At 45.3% G+C, this 20,964-nt stretch overlaps 1 protein-coding gene across 5 annotated transcripts in view; it reads right to left on the reverse strand.

Annotated features, from left to right (window-relative positions):
* Positions 1–395: 395 nt before the first annotated feature.
* Positions 396–20,964, reverse strand: part of KCNS3 (potassium voltage-gated channel modifier subfamily S member 3) — a 98,318-nt gene continuing 77,749 nt past the window's right edge. For 2 of the 5 annotated variants that reach the window (XR_013837013.1, XM_079969922.1), the window contains exon 3: positions 396–1,113. Coding sequence is in view for 1 of the 5 variants with exons in the window: in XM_079969922.1 (XP_079826048.1) it covers positions 1,076–1,113 (38 nt within the window). In the remaining 4 variants the exon portion in view is untranslated. Of the gene's footprint in view, positions 1,114–13,905; positions 13,978–14,326; positions 14,350–20,964 lie in introns of those variants that run through there. The other 3 variants (XR_013837016.1, XR_013837014.1, XR_013837015.1) reach the window with 3 other exon arrangements.

Genomic DNA, 20,964 nt, shown 5'->3' on the forward strand with positions numbered 1-20,964 from the left:
CTTCCAGCTAATTGAGGCAATTTGAGCTGGCAGTACATCACAACCGCCACCAGCCCAGCCCAGGCAGGCAGGCAGGAGTGAGGTGCAATGTGCTGTCAGCGGCTAGGGAAACATCATACCAGTTTCATACTGAGTCAAACCATTGGTCCATCTTGTTGAGTTATTGTCAACACTGACGGGTGGCAGGCTTCCAGGATTTTAGGCCACCCTACCTGGAGAAGCCAAGTATTGAACTCTTGACACTTCACTTGAAGTGAATGGTCTGCTGAGGAACCAAGGACTGAGAACTGAGAGATGTTATTAGACTGGATTGTGTGTGGTTTTTTTAAGCGGGTTTGGTTTTAACTATTGCTGCTGCGTATACAAGCACACACACACTAACAAAAGGACACTGGTGGTCATGACAAAATTTTATTGGTGTTGAGGTAGCCCGCCTTATCGTGAAGTAGTTTACCGGGATATTTGCCCAGTTGGCCTATTGGAAGTTTTTCTTCTCCTTCTTCTCCTTCTTCTTCTTTAAAATGGACATTTCTTAACAAGAACAAGCAAAGGAAGAGCAAGCAGTATCAAGTATAAGTCACAATACATGGTTATTATCGTCATCGTTTGGCAGCGGGAGGAAATGGCGGCAATCATCATGAGAGGAAGCATTTGGCAGAGTTAGGCAGCCCCCCGAGGACCGATGCTTTGTTAATTCATGTAGGGGAGAGGGAAGGGACACACAAAAAAATGGACATTATTAGGTCATATGGGGGTTAGGTGATTCTACAGAAACTCTCCTGCTGGCCGAAAGTATAAAATGAGGCTATCAATGGCATGTATGGCTTATTCTTAGTGGGATGGGGGACTGGTGCGAAGCTGTAGCAGCAAATGCACAATAAGCTGTAGCAAAATCCTGTCAGCGTATGGCCTCGTGTTTGCCACTTACTGCTTCTGATTATCTCCCCTAGTGCTGTGTAAGAGAGCTCCCTTTCACCATTCTGATTAGTTGGGTGCTGAAGTCTCTCTTCACTGTGCATGGATTTCATTTGGCTGTGCTTAGTGCCAGAGGGTAACCAGCAGACTACAGGTCCCGTCACAGGTGGGTCTTCGAAGAGACTAAAGATGCACGCTCTATATGAAGGAGACAAACATATTTTCTTTTAATGCCGAGCCCCGGGTTTCGTCAAAAAGCAACTCAAGACACAGCCGGTTCCACGACGTGCCTGGAAATCGTGGAAACTGGCATGGCGATGGGGCTTTTAATCTATTCGTACTGAGAATTAAGTTAGCACCAACAGTGTCGGAAGATAGGAGAACAAAAGCACACCTCTTTGTATAAAGAACACACACACACACAAACACCACATTCAAAAGTTGTTTACGCCCTACCCCAAAGGCCTCTGCTTTTCAAGCTGCACATGAATTCTTCCCCTGCTGTTTTCCTGTGGACAAGCTGTATTATTGCAGGTGGGGAAGCTGCAGATGTCAAACTACATCTACCACCATTGTTGGACCATGCTGCTTGGAGCTGGAATCCAAGTGGAGATTCCTCAATCCTGCTATAACAGAACTTTCAAAACCTTTAGGCACTGGGCAAGGTTATATAACCGATGGATGATCTCACTAAGGCTGGGCGATATCTGGTTTTCAACATCGTGATATATCACCAGCTGAACATCACGAGGCATTGGCTGGCTCCAGAGTTTTCCCCACACTGTGATTTTTGCATAGCATAGCATAGCATAGCATAGCATAGCGGACGCACACGCGTGCACACACACACACACACACACACACACACACACAATGATTCACAACATATTGTCAGGTTCAAAATTATGAAAACGACATCACAATATGGACTTCAAAACGGTTTTGGACGATATATCGCCCAGCCCTAGCATGTCACCGTGATGTGGTTGTTCTTCTGTCCCCCTGCCCCTGCCCTGCACTCCTCCAGCAGAATGAATTCCAAACTACATCAGCCACAGAATATCAGTGCAACATTTCTTTTGGTTCTATGTTGATTTTTTTTATAAAAACAAAACAAAAAACAAACAAGGGTGAAATTGAATTGCATTTCTGTCTTGTTGTCAGGCTTCAGGGAATCTCCCCACCCCCACCCCGTGGCAGTAGATAAGCAGAAGAAAGGAAAATGAGTCTTTGAAACTTTAATAATCACAGTAAGAGAACAAAGAACTCATCTCCCAGAAATGGCGGTGCTCCCAATTAAGGATCACACCCCCTTCTGTCCCTATTAATCTACGTCACTTCTACGTCTTGTAATCTGAGCTTGCACCTTCTGCACTTTCTGTTCTAACACTTTCAGAGCTCTCCATGACTTTGGAGAAGGGTGTGTGTGAATGCTGTCCAGAGATGGTGAATCTGTTAATCCTCTCTCTCCCAGTGTTTCTTCTCCTAGCTGTTCCCCATCCAGTATTTCCCAGTTTCTGCCTTCTGAACTATGCCCCTCTGCAAACCACTGTTCCAAATCTATACTGTCCTCCTGCTCCTGGGAAGATTCAGGATAAGGATCAGGTGGATGGGGAGGCTCCTGCCATTCCTCCTCAGTGCAGCCCTCCTCAACACTTGTCAAGAACACTGGTGTATATAATCATCGCAACAGCATTACAATGATAAAACTCAATATTACTCTTACTATTCAGCATAATCCAGTCCATACAGTGCCCATGTGCAGAGAATGCCCTTGGGTTTCCCCCGCCCTCCACCCTATCATGTATGAGCAGCGGGGGGAGATGAAAGTTCAGCCTCATGAGTTCATCAGGCAGCTGTGCTTTATACAAGTCACTTGGGCTCCGTGGCACAAGTGCCCTGCACCAGGTGGAAAGGGAGAACCAGATAAGGATCTAAGAGGCATGAATGTCCCTCCAACTCACCCTGATGGCCTCTTGCATTGCCTGCCCATGCAGTCTTGTTTGCATGTGCAGAAGGGGTAAGTTGGACCCTACACATTGCACAGCAGTGGTACACTCTTACAATGGACTGTGGCGTGTCCATTGCGTTTAGACAAAAATAAATAAATCCAGAGTTTTATCCCTGAGTTTGAATTTGCAATTTGCAATTTACCGTGCACAGCCCAAAAGTAATCTAAATGCCATTCATCTCAGCGGGTGGACGTGCTTAAATGTCTCCCACAGAAATCAATGGGACTTGAAAGTGCTTAACCTCATACACACAAGTACTGAACCAATTGATGAGACATCCTAGACTGTCCTACTCAGGGGTGCCAACTTGAATAAAATAATGGGGGCGCCCAGGTAAGCCCTGCCCCGCATAATCGATCACAAGATACAGCACACACACACTATTTGAATGGCAATGCCTATCAACTTTTGGGGGGCCCCAGCCCCCTCAAATATTTTATAGGAGGAGGGCAAAGGACCTTGGCCCCTAGGACTTGACTCCTATGGTCCTCCTGTAATTAAAAAACATGTTCTTGGATACCCACCACCCTTTTCTTCAGATCTATGTACTTTATTTCTTATATGCTAATGATTTCTTGCAGTGGAAAAACACACATGAAAGGTTAGACTCTGGTGTGTTTTCCAGAGGCTGGATCTGTTTCATGTGCTCTAAGTATCCTGGTCAAAGTACCTAGACTAAGGGTACATAGGTGTATAGATGCTAGCAGGGACTCAAAATAAGGATTGGATATATGGGAGCAGGTTGCGCTGTGGTCTAAACCACTGAGCCTCTTGGGCTTGCCGATGGGATGGTCAGTGGTTCGAATCTGCGCAATGAGGTGAGCTCCCATTGCTCGGTCCCTGCTTCTGCCAACCTAGCAGTTCGAAAGCATGTCAAAGTGCAAGTAGAAAAATAAGTAATGCGGGGGGGGGTGTAAATGGCATTTCCGTGCGCTCTGGCTTCTGTCAGTGTTCCATTGCGCCAGAAGCGGTTTAGACATGCTGGCACATGATCTGGAAAGCTGTCTGCTGACAAACGCCAGCTCCCTTGGCCTGAAAGCGAGATGAGCGCTGCAACTCCATAGTCACCTCTGACTGACCTTAATCATCCTTTTAGCTTTTTACCTTGAAATGGTGGTGGCTGAGGCCCATTGGGATTGGTGGAGCGGAAGGCAGGGTGACGACAAGCAGGTGGAGCCAAAGACAATGACTGGCAGAGCCAGAACCAATGATAGACAGAACCAACTAAATCTAGTTCTGTCCTCCTACTCTTCCCTGCTGAGTTCCATCAGGCTAACACTAAAGGGTGCTACTTTCTGGGTTGGTTGCAAGTGAGAAGGCAGGCTAAAAGGGATGCGGGTGGCACTGTGGGTTAAACCACAGAGCCTAGGGCTTGCCAATCAGAAGGTTGGCAGTTCAAATCCCCGCGACGGGGTGAGCTCCCGTCGCTCGGTCCCTGCTCTTGCCAACCTAGCAGTTCGAAAGCACATCAAAGTGCAAGTAGATAAATAGGTACCACTCTGGCGGGATGGTAAATAGCGTTTCTGTGTGCTGCTCTGGTTCGCCAGAAGTGACTTAGTCATGCTGGCCACATGAGCTGTATGCCGTATGCCGGCTCCCTCGGCCAATAAAGCGAGATGAGCGCCGCAACCCCAGAGTCGTCTGCGACTGGAGCTAATGGTCAGGGGTCTCTTTACCTTTTTAAGAAGGCAGGCAGGTGAGGGGCTGGTGGGAGTCAGACTGAGGCCGCTGGAACAGTGCCCATTCACACTAACGGAGCAGCCTCTGCTGTTGACATAAGAGCTTTTATTAACATTATCAATTGCGCATTTTAATCTGGCAAGTGTTCATTTGCAGTATGAATATACTGAGGACCTTTGTCTGAATGCAATAAAGTGCATCGCTTCATTACAACTTGCTATAATCAATGCCGACCTAATTCCCGGCTTCCCTTCCAGAGATCAGAGCTACACACAAGGCAGTCTAACACCTTTTCTAAATGCATGTGAGCAGGCTTAATATCTCTCGTGAACACTGAAAAAATGCTTTTCCCTACAGCTGGGACTTGCAGTCTTGAAGCTCAGAGGGAGGAAAGCCAACACAAAAAACATACTGGGAAGTGGGGGAGGAATTTTGCAGAGACAAACAAAAAACCCCAAGATAGATGTGGTGAGAAGGGTTATGTCCCCCAACCTGTAATCACAGATTTCCCTCTGCAAATGCATGTCCACATTAGCACCACGAGGCCAACACAGGGCTAGGAGCATCACATTTAGCCTTAAAATGTAGTTTCATTCTGAGGTCAACCCAGAAGGCTCGGTGCTGATGTCTAGAACTTGCTTACTGGTGACTGAGAAAGTGCACCAGTGTCTCTTTTGATGTTCTACGCGGCTGCCAGTTTCTCTGTCTGTGCTTGCCAGCATTGGCAAGGTGACTGAGAATGGGAAGTCAGCAGAGGGGGAAAACAGACTGTGTTTGGGTAACCTTGCACCCAAGGGAGACTCCCAAAACACATTCCCCATCAGAACTGCCTTGGACAGTAACACAGCTTCCCCTTTTGATTCACAGTTTCTCTGTGACATTGGCAGCAGCTACACTAATCGTCAGCCTCCTATCAGATCTGTTTGTGTGCCGCACTGCCAGCCAGAGCAGACCAGGAAATGCATGGCCAAGATGCCTATCAGGATATAAGCAACATGCAACTTATTGGCACAGCTACTGTTTGTAAATGCAGCTGTGTGAGAACAGTGCAGAGGGGAGCAGAGAGACAGTCTCCCAAGGTTTTCAGGAAACGAGAACTATGTTAATATACTGGGAGCGGCCGCCGAGACCATATAACACCGGTCTTGAAAGACCTACACTGGCTCCCAGCACAATTCAAAGTGTTGGTGCTGACCTTTAAAGCCCTAAATGGCCTCGGTCCAGTATACCTGAAGGAGCGTCTCCACCCCCATTGTTCTGCCCAGACACTGATGTCCAGCGCTGAGGACCTTCTGGCGGTTCCCTCGCTGCGAGAAGCCAAGTTACAGGGAACCAAGGAGAGGGCCTTCTCGGTAGTGGCACCCACCCTGTGGAACGCCCTCCCACCAGATGTCAAAGAGAAAAATAACTGCCAAACTTTAAGAAGACATCTGAAGGCAGCCCTGTTTAGGGAGGCCCAGCCAGATGGGCGGGGTATAAATAATGAATTATTATTATTGTTGTTGTTGTTGTTGTTGTTGTTGTTGTTGTTGTTGTTATAACATATGGGCCTAAGAAGAGCCTGCTGGGTCAGATGCCTTTTCTCACTGTGGCCAGATAGATGCCTTTGGAAACGCCAATCAGGATTCGAGCATAAGAGCGCTCTTGCCAGCAACTGGTATTCAGGAGGATAGCTGCCAACGTTCATTTTGTGAAGTTGGAAGCACCCTGGATCCTGGTTTCAGTGGACCACTGTTCAGTTGGAACAGTGACACAAATCCATCAAGTTAATGCAAGAGGGATCCACATATCCCTTGGTTTAAAGGCCAAACGAGATGAAATGAATGCAATTCACAAAATTAGCATTTTAAAAAATAACATTTACAAAGTAAATAGCAGGTGAAAGGGCCCTTGATATGGAGAGGCAAGGGGCTTTAACCATAATCCAGATCAAGGAGGGAGGCACACTTGTTTGAATCCGAAGGAAACCTTCAACTGGTAGGAACGGGAGCACTTTTTCCTAAGCAAAAAGGTGCAGGGGCCCCAATCTGGCTCATGAATACAGTGGGAGACAAAGGGTTAAAGCCCCTTACTTCCTACCTGGGTTGTAATCCAGATCCACCCTCCCCTAAACCTGCTAGTAACTTTTTAAAAAATAAACTGAGTGATAGCTGTATTCCTCTTCTTTACACACCAAAAACCTAACCTAAAAGTAGATATAAAAAATATTAAAAATATGTGACATTTGCACACTTAACCACATGACAACATTATCCATTCCAACCCCAAATCTAACCGTATTTTCAGCCTCATGTGAGTCCTAATGTTTTCTTCCAGATATATTTACCTTCAAATAAAAAGTGAAGCATTGGACAGTCTATGTCTAAAGCTTTTTTAAAACACCAGAATTTGCATTCCGTTTTTACATAGCCTTGTCATACCCAGCACCTATTTTTGACCTCTATCGTCTCTATTTAACCCCATTTTGCAGCAAAACTTTATGCATCTTTACCCAGAAGTCTCCAACTACTTGTAACCAACTGAAGATGTTTGGGTGCCAGGATGACACCTGCATCTCCACCATCTGGTGATCACTGGACCTGGACTGCTTTCACAATCAGTTATATCCTATCTGAATCAGTGACCTGATTGGCCTGCAGCAGCAGCCAATCAGGCTCCTGGATGAAGTGAATCAGCAACCTGGTTGGCCTGCAGGAGCAGCCAATCAGGCTTCCGGAGGAAGTGAATCCGCAACCTGATTGGCCTACAGGAGCAGCCCGGAATTAGCCAATCACGTGGGGCCCAATGTGTAAATAATGTATATATAGCTAGACGTTTTGGGGAAAGTTTCCTTCATTGCTACTATGAGCTGAATAAAGAGCATGAAATTCACACTCGACTCTGAGTATATTTCAGGAACCAAAATGCTTTTTCTGTGCAGCCTTTCAGTTTTCAAAGCTCCTAACCCAGCTTGAGGTTGCCCTCTGAACTAGCCATATGTTTCACTGAGGATCGATCACAGTCAGTCCATCCTTTGAAACATAAGACTTGAGAGCTGTCTTGCCCCAAAATGGCAACTAGACATTCCATTTTTTTCTAACACTGCCCAAGATTTCCAAAGGAGCTGAGTCTTCTTGGATGCACTTATTTCCAACCAATTTCTTTTCATTCATTTATACTCACCCTTGCTTCTACTGTTTAAACCCCATGGAGGGCTGAAGAGCACCGGGTATCGAAACTGAAAAGGTTTTAGAGGATGGGCCTTAGTTTCACAATTAACGGGCAATTATTGTGTGCCAAGCTCTGAGTGAGCTTTCCCTTGCCTGCTCATTTAAAAGAAGCCGGGGAGGGAAGTCAATTACTAGACATAAAGAGAGATTCACTGGCAATAACTGTAATGACTTTTTATCTTCCGTTCAAACCAAAAGCATGCGTGTGCATACAAACGGAAACTTTAAAATAATGCAAGCATGTTTTATTCTTAGATTCCTCCCTCTCACTGCCTAGGCTCCCTCTGAAAAGATGAAATGAAATTGTGATGGTGTCAATATGTATGGCTATTTAAAACATATATTCAAAAAGGCCTCATTAGAATGAAAACGTTCCCTTTCTATATTCATAGTCTCTGTCCAAAAATAGGCAAGTCATTGTGAAATCTATAATCGTATCCCACTCCCCCGTGAATCTGTCTGCCCATATACCTTCTCTTTACTTTGCTGAGATGGGTAGGAATGATTGAATCGGGAGGCAAGGAAGGTAAACAGATCAGGCAAAAGATTCCTGCATTGCAGAAGGTTCGACTAGATCAGTCTTTCTCAACCTGTGGGTCCCCCGATGTTGTTGGACTACAACTCCCATCACCCCTGGCTAGCAAGGCCAGAGCTCAGGGATGATGGGAGTTGTAGTCCAACAACATCTTGGACCCACAGGTTGAGAACCGCTGGACTAGATGATCCTAGTGGTCCCTTGTAACTCAGCAATTCCACAATTCTAACTCATGCCATAATGGCTGTGGCTGATAGGAATCTTGATACATGCCTTCCTTGCGTTCTACAAACACACACACATTCAAAGGATGATGCCATCCCTGCCTCTGTCTGAAAAGAAACAACAAAAACTGTGGTTTGATTCCAAGACTCAAAAGATACAGAGAGTGGTATCAAAGTCCGCTTATTTCAGTGGGTCATACCCTGAGTATGACTTAGTTGGATGTCACCCAGAGTGCTAATAATAATAATAATTTATTTATACCCCAGCCACTCTGGGTGGCTCCCAACAGAATATTAAAAACACGATAAAACATCAAACATTAAAAACTTCCCCAAACAGAGCTGCCTTCAGATGTCTTCTAAAAGTCAAGATAGTTGTTTATTTCCTTGACATCTGATGGGAGGGCGTTCCACAGGGCAAGCGTCACTACCGAGAAGGCCCTCTGTCTGGTTCCTTGTAACCTCACTTCTCGCAGTGAGGGAACTGCCAGAAGGCCCTCGGAGCTGGACCTCAGTGGTCGGGCTGAACACTGGTATACTGGGCTGAGGCACTGGATCTGCCTCTTGGTTGGAGTGCTTAAGCTGCATTTCTTGTAATATTTGTAAATAAACTCAAATATTCCAAGACACCATAAGCCTCCAATGACCTCCTTCCAAAGGAAGACAAACCCAGGTAAGAACTGCAGCCCTAGAACTTCTTACTGCTTGGAACAGCCTTCATGCAAAGACTTTCAGATCCTCCCTCTGAATGTTGAACAGGGGGAAAGGTTGCAATTTGATTTAGTGTGATTTTCATTGTTTATATGAAATCACCATACTTGTAGCTGCTCCAAGAAAATAATTAAGAACTGTTTGATGTTGTGTGTGTGTGTGTGTTTTTTTTTAAGATGCAACCCAGACAGCATTTTCTTTGATGATCCACTGTAGACAAACATTATAATAACATGACTTAAAGAGTTTGAAAATTCAAGTAAATAACCGCAAGGATCTTTTTTAGTGGCAGGCAAAAGCTTGGCCGCGTTTCCGAAATGATGAAAGGGGAAAAAGTACTAATGGCCATTTTGGCAGGATCTGAAATGAGGGTAGGTTCCAAAATGACCACCTCTGAAGATCAGCAGAAAATGCAATTCTATCAGCAGTTTCTGGATCAGCAGAAAAACCTACATGAGAGGTATGATACGCTAGGCCCTGCCTTCTCTCTGTGTCCTCAACAAAGCCTTGGCAAAATGAAGAGCACGTACGCATTTGCAGCTAAAAATGCAGAGAGGTTGTTTTTTCACCACAGGAAAACCACTGGAAAACAGAGGGGTGGCAGGGATGTCTTCATGCAATGCGCATTACATGATTGGTTTCCCTGGAAGCTCCTCCTAACTGGGACAGGGGGTGGGCGGGTGTGGGGGATTCCCTGGTCCTGAATGGGGTAACTGTGCCCCTGATGGACCAGGTGCGCAGCCTGGGAGTCATTTTGGACTCACAGCTGTCCATGGAGGCGCAGGTTAATTCTGTGTCCAGGGCAGCTGTCTACCAGCTCCATCTGGTACGCAGGCTAAGACCCTACTTGCCCATGGAATGTCTCGCCAGAGTGGTGCATGCTCTAGTTATCTCCCGCTTGGACTACTGCAACGCGCTCTACGTGGGGCTACCTTTGAAGGTGACCCGGAAACTGCAATTAATCCAGAACGCGGGAGCTAGACTGGTGACAGGGAGTGGCCTCCGAGACCATATAACACCGGTTCTGAGAGATCTGCATTGGCTCCCAGTACGTTTCCGAGCACAATTCAAAGTGTTGGTGCTGACCTTTAAAGCCCTAAATGGCCTCGGTCCAGTATACCTGAAGGAGCGTCTCCACCCCCATCGTTCAGCCCGGGCACTGAGATCCAGTGCCGAGGGCCTTCTGGCGGTTCCCTCATTGCGAGAAGTGAGGTTACAGGGAACCAGGCAGAGGGCCTTCTCGGTAGTGGCGCCCACTCTGTGGAACACCCTCCCTTCAAATGTGAAGGAAATAAGCAGCTATCCTATCTTTAAAAGACATCTGAAGGCAGCCCTGTTCAGGGAAGTTTTTAATATTTAACGCTGTACTGTTTTTAACACTTGATTGGGAGCCGCCCAGAGTGATTTATTATTATTATTATTATTATTATTATTATTATTATTATTATTACTCCTCTTTATGAAGATGCAGTCTGTGCACATGTGCAATGACTGTCTCTACTGTACACACCTCAGCTTAACTGTGAAATGAACGATGCTTACATTTTCAAACAGGGTGGAAAATGCACCTAATAGCAGAGTTTTTCAAGAAACTATAGGATAGATACATATTGCAGCAAACTTTCTGTGTACATGGCTTCAAACACCAACAGTGGGCTTGTGATGATGCCGGAGTAAATAATAATGTGTAAACAGCCCTAAATCAGTGAGGGGGTTTTTTTGTTTTGTTTAGGGGGGAGGGGATAGCATTTATGCAACTGTAGGGTTGCCATATTTCCTGAGGTAAAAACATGAACAAAAAAAGTTGCGGGAATACAAATTATTAAATGTGTTAATACGAACTGAAGTTAAAAATATTGTAGCTGTTGGATTACGATGAAGACCAAAATGTAATTGGATTAAATAAGACTCTGGAAGCAGAATTAAACAAAATTATCGTACCTTGAAATCTAGCACGTCTAAAATGTGTAATTGGCTTTTTAACTGATTGGTATTTGAATTAGAATGGCAATTTGGTATTGATACAATGTACCATATATTGGACTTTTGTAATTGAAAATTAATTAAAAATATATTTTCAAGAAGAAAAATATTGAGCTTTTTTTAAAAACAATCACCCACTTGCCCCCCGGCCAAGCGGTCGACACCAGAGCCCAAGAAACAGCCAGACCCCAGGTTGTCTGCACCTGTGCCTGAACCCGAGCCACTCACATACACACACATTTTTTTTTAACCCTCCAAAAGCCGAATTGGCTTAAAATTGTAAAAATCCCCCCGGATGCACATGTAGGCACCTCAAAGGAGGACATGTCCAGGATTTCCCGGACATATGGCAACAGCAACTGTGTAGACAACTAAGACATTACGGTACATAGGTAGCTCCCTGTAGAGAAATTTCAAGCATCTGAACTGTCAGGATGAGCAAGAATGGCTGGTGGCACCCACACAAGAACCCCCAGGGAGGACATAGAATAAAACTAATTTTCCCAAGGCAGCTCAGAAAAATATCTTCGCGATGTCCTATGCATGTTGATTCAGAAATGCACTCCACCGAGTTCAAGAGGACTTATTGCAAGCAAAGTGGGCAGAGGATTAAGACTGCAGTCTAAAACAATTAAACCACAAATGTAATAATCGAAGAACAAAAAACAACAACAAAGGATACAAGAACAGCAAAGCAGCAACCTCAAAGGGGTTTTTTCCTCTTTGCAGTTAATGCTAACTGCACCGTTACTTGCAACATCAAAGGTACTGCTTTGCACAGATGACTAATGAACAGGCACACACAACAACCCCCCCCCCAACTATTAAGTTTTCAGGATTTGGCCCACGGGATTCCAGCAGCAGCAGCAAGCACTGTTTTCTCACAAGAGCACTCTGCATAAGCCACACATTCCTGTAATGCAGCAAAGCCCTGGACGCAGTTCAGCACACCGCACATTAGCAGAGATTAGCTTTGTGCCAACCTTTCTTAAGGAAATGCAGCAATGTTTTGACAGGTACCCAGCCAGCACGTATAGCAATCTATTAGGCAACCTTGCACATATTAGCATTTCATTGGGGGGGGGATGCCCTCCAGGTGAGGGGATGGGGAGTCGGAACAAACCTATACCACTGGCCACACGCTCTTGCAGCTCACTTAAGGAAGTTAGTTTATCCCACAATGAATCATAGGTGATTTCATTTCCCACATTCGTTTGGGCTTTCTGTCTGTGCCAGAGACAGTCATCCAATCTTAAAGCTTATAGATATTTGTCTCAGCAGCCAAGGGAAGATACGAAAGTGCACTATGCCCAGGGCTGAAACTAAGTTCCGGCACCTCTCAGCCCCTCTGCCATTATAAGAGAACAGGTAAAGGAGCCCTGGACAGTTAAGTCCAGTCAAAGGCGACTATGGGGTTGCAGCGCTCATCTCACTTTCAAGCCGAGGGAGCCGGTGTTTGTCCACAGACAGCTTTCCAGGTCATGTGGCCAGCATGACTAAACTGCATCTGCTGCAACGGGACACTGTGACAGAAGCCAGAGTGCACGGAAACGCTGTTTACCTTCCCGCCGCAGTGGTACCTATTTATCTACTTGCCTATTTGCTTGATTGGCAGGAGCTGGGACAGAGCAATGGGAGATCACTCTGTCACGGGGATTCGAACCGCCAACTTCTGATCGGCAAGCCCAAGAGGCTCAGTGGTTTAGACCACAGTGCCACCTGCGTCCCATGTATAAGAGAACAAGGGAGGCCTTCATGGAGAGTTTTGGCACCTCTTTTTCTAGAAAAATAGCACTGAGTCAGACCATTGGCTCACCCAGCTCAATACTGTCTGCAATGACTGGAGCGGCCCTACAGGATTTCATACCTCAGTCATTCCCATCCCCGCCTGGAGAGGAATCCTTAAAGGATCCTGTAAACATAAATTCAGAATGCCTTTGCTTGCCAGGAGTTTTTTTAAAAAAATATTCTTACAACCAGCAGTCTCACCAAACTATTTGTTTCCTTACTCTGCTGCTACACATACCAAACGCCAACAATATATTATACTATAACTTACACTGGTGGTGTTGTTATTATTATTTATTGAATTTATAGCCTGCCCTATACCCAGAGGTTTCAGGGTGGCTCACAGAACAAAATCAGAATATAAAACCACAAAATATATAATCAAAATAAAAACAACAACCCAATAAACCTCCCCACAAAAGAGCCACATTTTAAAAGGGTATAGGATGTCAATCTGGTCAACCAAAGGCCTGGTTAAAAAGGAATGTTTTTGCTTGGCACCTAAAGGTGTATAATGAAGGTAACAGGCGAACTTCCCTGGGGAGAGCATTCCACAGATGGGGAGCCACTGCAGAGAAGGCCCGTCAAAAGGTGAGAAATGGGACTCACTGTACTCTCCTGATCTACATCCCCAAACTGGTTTGGGCATTCACGACTCAAAGCTCAAGATAGATTCACTTTCCTAGGCATATCATTATGGGTATCCTGTGAAGAGAGAGCTTGAATACTGTAGCCAGAATAGCACCCTCTGGATATTATAAGACAATTCTCACCATCTCATTGAAAGAGGTGGGTTTGCTTAGTGTGGAGAAGGGAGGTTTAAAAGAGAAACATCAAATACCAAATACTAATATTACTATGAAAGGAACATCAGCATGCTGAAGGGTTTTGTACCTTGGCTGTCCTTTGAAAGATGGGCCCTGGGAGGCAGGAAGGAGAGGAAGACATTGCAAAATATTACCCTCTCCAGAGGACATGCTTAATGCTCCCATGGCAAGTTATCAAGTGACTCTTGTGTCACTAGCCTAAAAAGAACACCCTTTTCCAAGGCATGACATCTTATTAGTTTTCCTTTTCCTAAAGTGTAAGCAGAATCCATAGTCACTTCCCTTAACTGTTACAAAACAGTGGGTGGAGTCATAAAGATGCCCAGAAGGGCTGGCTGAAGCCTTTAAATTATTCCCAATCTTAATCTTTTAAATGTTCCCTAAGACTCTCATGGAGCATTACCAGCACAGAATGCAGATGCTGATGAGAGAGTCTACTTACATCTCCATCCACTTTCTCTCTCACTCGCTGAATGGTCAAACCAAAGGCGATCGCTATGCCTCTAGAGCCCTAGTGATCAAGCAGCCAGCAGAGGGAGGTGTCACAATGAAGGGCGTGTCACAAGGACCTCCGCAACCTAGCAACCACCAGCACTCAACTGACACTGCTCTCAACTGACACTACTAAGTTTGCTTATATGGCTTTTTATCCATGTTCAGCTTTTTACAAATATGTAAAGTGAAATCTATCCCTTTATATTCATGTTTCCATTGTTCCTGCATCTACTGAGCATTAGCTATCTAATCTACCTCTCTGCTTCTCTGGTGCAACTGCCACAAACCAAAAGGCTATGGATAGGGCCCTGTGTCTTCGACAATTCACAAAGTGATTCATTGCAGCTCAGCAGCAGCCCTCTCCTTCTTTTTAGTGTCATCCTGTATCAGTGGCATAGCGTGGGTTATCAGCACCCGGGGCAAGGCAAGTAATTTGCACCCCCTAACCCATGGATTTGTGCCCCCTAACCCGTGGATTTGCGCCCCCTAACCCGTGGATTTCCCTAACCCCCAGATGTTGCGCCCGGTGCGGCCGGCCCCCCCTGCACCCCCCACGCCACGCCACTGTCCTGTATTGCTGAACAGTGGAAAATCAGAAATCACCCCTTGCGTGTTTATTAATTTTATTACCCTCCTTCACTAGCAGGTCCCAGGGCAAGTTACAACTATCTGGAATTATTGTTGTTGTTGTTGTTATTAATTAAATTTGTATACCACCCTATGCGCACAGGTTTCAGGGCTGTTCACAAGATAAGATCACAAAATACAAATACATAATAAAAACAAAAACCCAATAACCCCATTCCCAACACATTTTAAAAGGGCATTGGATGTCAATCAGATGGACCAAATGCCTGGTTAAAAAGGAATGCTTTTGCCTGGCACCTACAGGTGTATAATGTAGGCACCAGGCAAACTTCCCTGGGAAGAGCATTCCACAGATGGGGAGCCACTGCAGAGAAGGCCCCTTCTCATGTTGCTACCCTCTGGACCTCTCAAGGAAGAGGCACACGAAGAAGGGCCTCAGAAGATGATCTCAGAGTCCAGGTAGGTTCATATGGGAGCAAGCTGTCCTTGAGGTATTGTGGTCCTGAGCCATTTAAGGCTTTATAGGTCAGAAGCAGCACTTTGAATTGGCCCGGAAACTAACTGGTAGCTATTGAAGTCGGGTTGTTACATTACAATGAAGAGAAGGGCAGAGATGCTCAGAATAAATAAATTAAAACATGCCCCCTCCTCTGTGCCATAGTGTGATTTTTTTGTCTTTAGCCTGCCTGAGAAAGGACATCACAGTGCTTGAACACCAACCTGCTTGAACACCCACATGCTTCCCTTAACAATTTGCTGTCACCACGGCTATGAATTCTTATGCCCTGAACTAGTAGTGCAAAACTTCACCACTGCCTCCTTTACGGCCCCTGGGCACAATCTAGTAGATAAAGCTAGAATGGGGGGGGGCGCCAGGGGCGCATTGGAAGATGGCCGACAATACCATCTCTCCGTCTTACACGGGGTAATTAGAGAGGCTGATATGGGAGTATGCAGCCTCCCTTGTTACCCCAGGGAATGGGGAAACACTGCCTCGCCTGCTGTTGCCATAAATCACCCCCGAGTTCGAAAGAAGGGGGTGAAGGCACTAGGCGCACAGCACCCATGGGAGACGGCTCACCCGGACGCTGTCTCTGATTGCGCGAACTGGTTGCAGGAGCTCAAAATAAACAATTAGTGAGAAGCAAATGCACATATTTCAAGTGAAGAACGGGAGTTAAGACTGCTAATTGAAGTGACCTCTGTGAAGTAGAGCCACGGGTTGGATTCAACAGGACAATAAATCAAGAAGAAGATACATCAAAGGGTCGGTATGTCGGAATGGGACTGAAAGGGGGGGAAAACTTTTCTTTTTTTCTCTATGTGATTACCTAACAACACCTCTCCAAGAAAGAATCGTTGCACAATTGACTATAAGCAGGATGATTAAAAAACTGTGTGGAAATAAATTATTAACCAAAGGTTTGCCTTATGGAGACTTGGAAAAGAATAAGGGCTTTTGGAATGACGCAGCTATAAAAAGAGAGTCGCCATGTTGGCAGGTTTTGTTGAAAGATTGATGATCGAGGAGGAGGAAGCAATGGATGTAATCATATTGGACTCCTGGCAGAACCTCCTCGGAAGATCGAGAAAGGGAGTGACAGGCCTGTGAAGATTAATGAACGGAAGGTAAAATTGTTTCTCTATGGAAGTGATGAAAGGCGGCAGCTGTCTGAATATGACTCTTGGATGAATGGAAAAACCCACACAGGATTACAAAAACATTTGTTTTCAACTTGCTTGCAGAGACTATCAGAGGCCACCAAGAAAAAGGAAAAATATATGAAAATAACAAGAAGAGATGTGGAAAACAACAAGAAAGGATTTGACAGAATTGTGAACATTATTTGGACAGAATTGTGGATATTAAAGCAGCAGCAACAAGATGATTGGATACCTTTTGGAACTTGAAATATGGGTACCCCCAACAAAAATTTAAAATTTGGCTCTGTAATTTGGAATTAATGTTCTTTGATTGGTCTGTTAATAAAAATTATTTTTTTTAATAAAAAAAAAAGATAAAGCTAGAACATTTTACGTAACTGCTTTGGAGAACTTTTTAAAAAATAAACAGTTTATAAAGCTTCTGTTATATTTAAAGGAGAGAACTTAACGACGACTCACCAAATTATAAGGCATATGTATGAACAAAACAAAGGTTACAAATGAAGTCCGATGGCAAGAAAATAAATCTTTGGAGTACAACTCCAACTCTCTCATGGGGACTGGGGATAGAATCTCACCCACAGTACTGATTGGTATAGCCTGTCATTAACCTGAATTTCTGCACTTGCAAGGTTATAAAGACAAGGCTTAAGCGTTTGTGGATAGCATGCAGGGTCTCCTGTGCCCTGCATAGGTCCTTACCTCTTAGTCAGGCTACAAAAAACAAAACAGGAATTATCCAAACTATGCAGAATATGCACCTTTCCTTATTTTTGACAATTTTTCTTATCCCAGCTTTTCTTATCCCTTGTATACATTCTTGACCCAGGTTACATGAAGCTCTGAATAAGCCTCTCTAACTTTACTCCAGGGAATAAAGTTTTGCTTTCTTAAGTTTCCACCACAAACAGAAACTTGACACTCTTCCTACTTTCACATTGCAGAGATTACTGTGCTTTAGAAAGATCAGGAGAGTAGAAATAATTTCAGATAAGGTTATCGGTTCCTGCCAAAATTCATCCACCCCAAATATTTTCCCTAATGTATTATGATCTGGAAGCGGCTGGAGTCAAGATGCAATTTTGCGCCAAGTGAAATGATAATTTTTACTCAAGTCCTATGAACTCTCGCAGCTATTGCTTCATGATTGGTTAAAGCAAGAAAAACATATCCCTCTTTCTTGGATATAATTCAGCATTATATATGCTTGCAGTCTTTCAGGCTCACAGCCAGTTATTACATCCAAAATGGCAGTCCCAATCCACAGCACCAGGGAAAACTTGAACATTTTGAAAAACATAGCAATTTCATATTCAAAAGCAAGCCAGCTCCCTTTAGGTAGACTTGAACAATAAAGAACCAGTTTGACATCAGGTGAAGATCAGGTGGGCAAAGCTTGGCCAAAATGGCCTCAACCTTGAGAGTAAATGGGGAAGTCTGATTAGACCCATGGGCCTGAGGTTCTCCAATTCTGGAGTAGAGCGTCTGACTAGGACTGGGCTTAAATCCCTGCTCAACTACAAAACTCATTTGGTCGGCTACTCTCTCGTATTCTGTTCCAGGACAATGTGATGTCTTGCAGAAACTACAACTCCCATCATTCCTGACCTTCAGCCATGTTGGCTGGGGCTGATGGGAGTTTTCACCCACCAACAAGATCTAGCAGGAACCATGTTGGTCTTTCTTGGCCTTTCATGATGCCCCAAACCAGCTGCCTGAGGCAGTTGCCTCACTCTGGCTAACAGTAGGGCCAATCTTGCCAAAATGGAAATAGTAAGGTAAAGGGACCCCTGACCACTAGGTCCAGTCGTGGCCAACTCTGGGGTTGCGGCGCTCATCTCGTTTTATTGGCCGAGGGAGCTGGTGTACAGCTTCTGGGTCATGTGGCCAGCATGACTAAGCCGCTTCTGGCGAACCAGAGCAGCGCGCGGAAACGGCGTTTACGTTCCTGCTGGAGCAGTACCTATTTATCTACTTGCACTTTGATGTGCTTTCGAACTGCTAGGTTGGCAGGAACTGGGACCGAGCAACGGGAGCTCACCCCGTCGCGTGGATTTGAACCACTGACCTTCTGATCGGCAAGTCCTAGGCTCTGTGGTTTAACCCACAGCGCCACCCGCATCCCAATATGGAAATAGTCAGGGTCTAAAGTGAAGCACAGTAGAGGAAAGGAGAAAGGCTAGGGCCCAGCTCTCCCCAAACACTCATCTCTCCTGTGAAGTGGCACAGAGATTTCTCAAGTTAACAATAAAAGCCACTGAGATGGGCTTGTTGTTTGGACTAGGGCTACTCTGAAGCATTGGCTTCCCATAGACTTTCCCGTCCTCTGTCTTTCTGCAGACAAAAGCATATAAGCAGAGAAGATCTTAGGAAATGAAAACAGCACTACAAAAAACAGGCAACTTTTTAAAGGATTTGCACGGCATCGAGACTGAAAGATTCAGAGAGAGTAGGAAGCATACGCTCTGTAGCATCAGTCACAGCAATTTTTCTGAGCGCTTATCAGTGTGCCACACAAACTGCAGAATGTGGTTCTTTGGGGCTTTAAAAAGTAATAATAAAAGACAGAGACAGAGAGGTGCTCAGCGCACTGAAAAGTTGTAATGGGTTTATAAGAGCTATTGATTAATCTGAGAGCATTAAAAGAACTTTATCCAGACTTTTAGCAGATCTTGGTCATTTCACAAAGAATAAGGGACTCAGGCACAGGCGGTATGAGTCAGCATGCTGTAAGCCAGCTGCGCTTGTGGAGGCTGAACTTACTGCACTGACATTGTCCTTCAAAACTCACAAAAGCTGCTTAAAAGGAGTGGTTTAGCAGGGACTTGCTATACTCATAACTGCATGTACCAGCTGAACCAAGAAGAACCTGGTAACTAACGATGCTTCTAGCCATTCATGTCTTCCAGGGTGCATCTCTGCACAACAACCTTGTCAGGTATTCCAAGAAAACTGTTGCATGCAGCAAACCCAGTGCTTAACTTGCCTTCAGCCAAGAGAATGTCTGTGCTGGCACATGGAAGAGCAAAGAGCAGCAAAGGCATATGTCTGCCTTGCCCAGCCCACCACCAGCTAGCCAGGGCTGGGCGATTTATCAATATATCATCCAAACCCAGTTTAAAGTCCATATGGCGATATCGGTTTCATAACTTTTGACCTGGCAATTATCACAAATCATGATGTGTGTTAGGGCTGGGCGAAATATGATCCAAAACCAGTTTGAAGTCCATTTTTGACTTGCCAGTATATCATTAATCATTACATGTGTACATATGTGTGTGTGGGGGGGGGGTGTTATGCAAAATTCACAGCGTGGGGAAAACCGTGAAGCCAGCCAATGCTTCTCTCAATTCCTGCAGCCCCTGCTAACTCTGCCAGCTCAGTTCTCCCCTGCCTCCAGGTGTGTGTGTGTGCAGCAAATCACAAGAGCAGCGTCAGCAAAAACCACGATGCGGGAAAAACTGTGAGGCCAGCCAATGCCTCTGCACAGCTCCATCCTTATTTCAGACATCATGGCATATCGGAATATTGTGATGTTTAGCTGGTGATATATCATGATGTTGAAAACCAGATATCCCCAAGCCCTGGTCAGTGCTATCAATTTGATGTCCACGGTTTATGCCTGTGCTTCTCCCTCAAAGACCCCTTCTTAGCCACTGGGGCAAACTTGAGTTGCTTATACAAATTCAGCTAGAAGTGTCTAGCCCACTGGTAGCTAAACGTGAAGGTAAAGGTACCCCTGACCATTAGGTCCAGTCGTGGCCGACTCTGGGGTTGCGGCGCTCATCTCGCTTTATTGGCCGAGGGAGCCGGCGTACAGCTTCTGGGTCATGTGGGCAGCATGACTAAGCCGCTTCTGGCGAACCAGAGCAGCGCACGGAAATGCCGTTTACCTTCCCGCTGGGGCAGTACCTATTTATCTACTTGCACTTGACGTGCTTTCAAACTGCTAGGTGGGCAGGAGCTGGGACCGAGCAACGGGAGCTCACCCTGTCACGGGGATTTGGACCGCCAACCTTCTGATCGGCAAGCCCTAGGCTCTGTGGTTTAGACCACAGCTCCACCCGTGTCCCACAGCGCCACCTGCGTCCCCACTGGTAGCTACTACCTCTGTACTAAGCCAGAAGCTATTAAGCTGCAAACCTACCACCCCATCCTCCAGAATTCCAGCAAATCCTTCTCCCCAAACCAGTCTTTTCACTGAAAGCTGTCTACTAGCCCCTATATATCCAAGTCAGAAAGCCCCATGTTTTGCCTCTCCTAGTTCCTATGACTTTTAGAGAAGGGGTTGGCCAATGGCCAATCTGCAGCTACAAGTACACCTCTTCTGAC

This window comes from Podarcis cretensis (assembly GCF_951804945.1).
Source record: "Podarcis cretensis genome assembly, chromosome: 3".
Taxonomy (NCBI): Eukaryota; Metazoa; Chordata; class Lepidosauria; order Squamata; family Lacertidae; genus Podarcis; species Podarcis cretensis.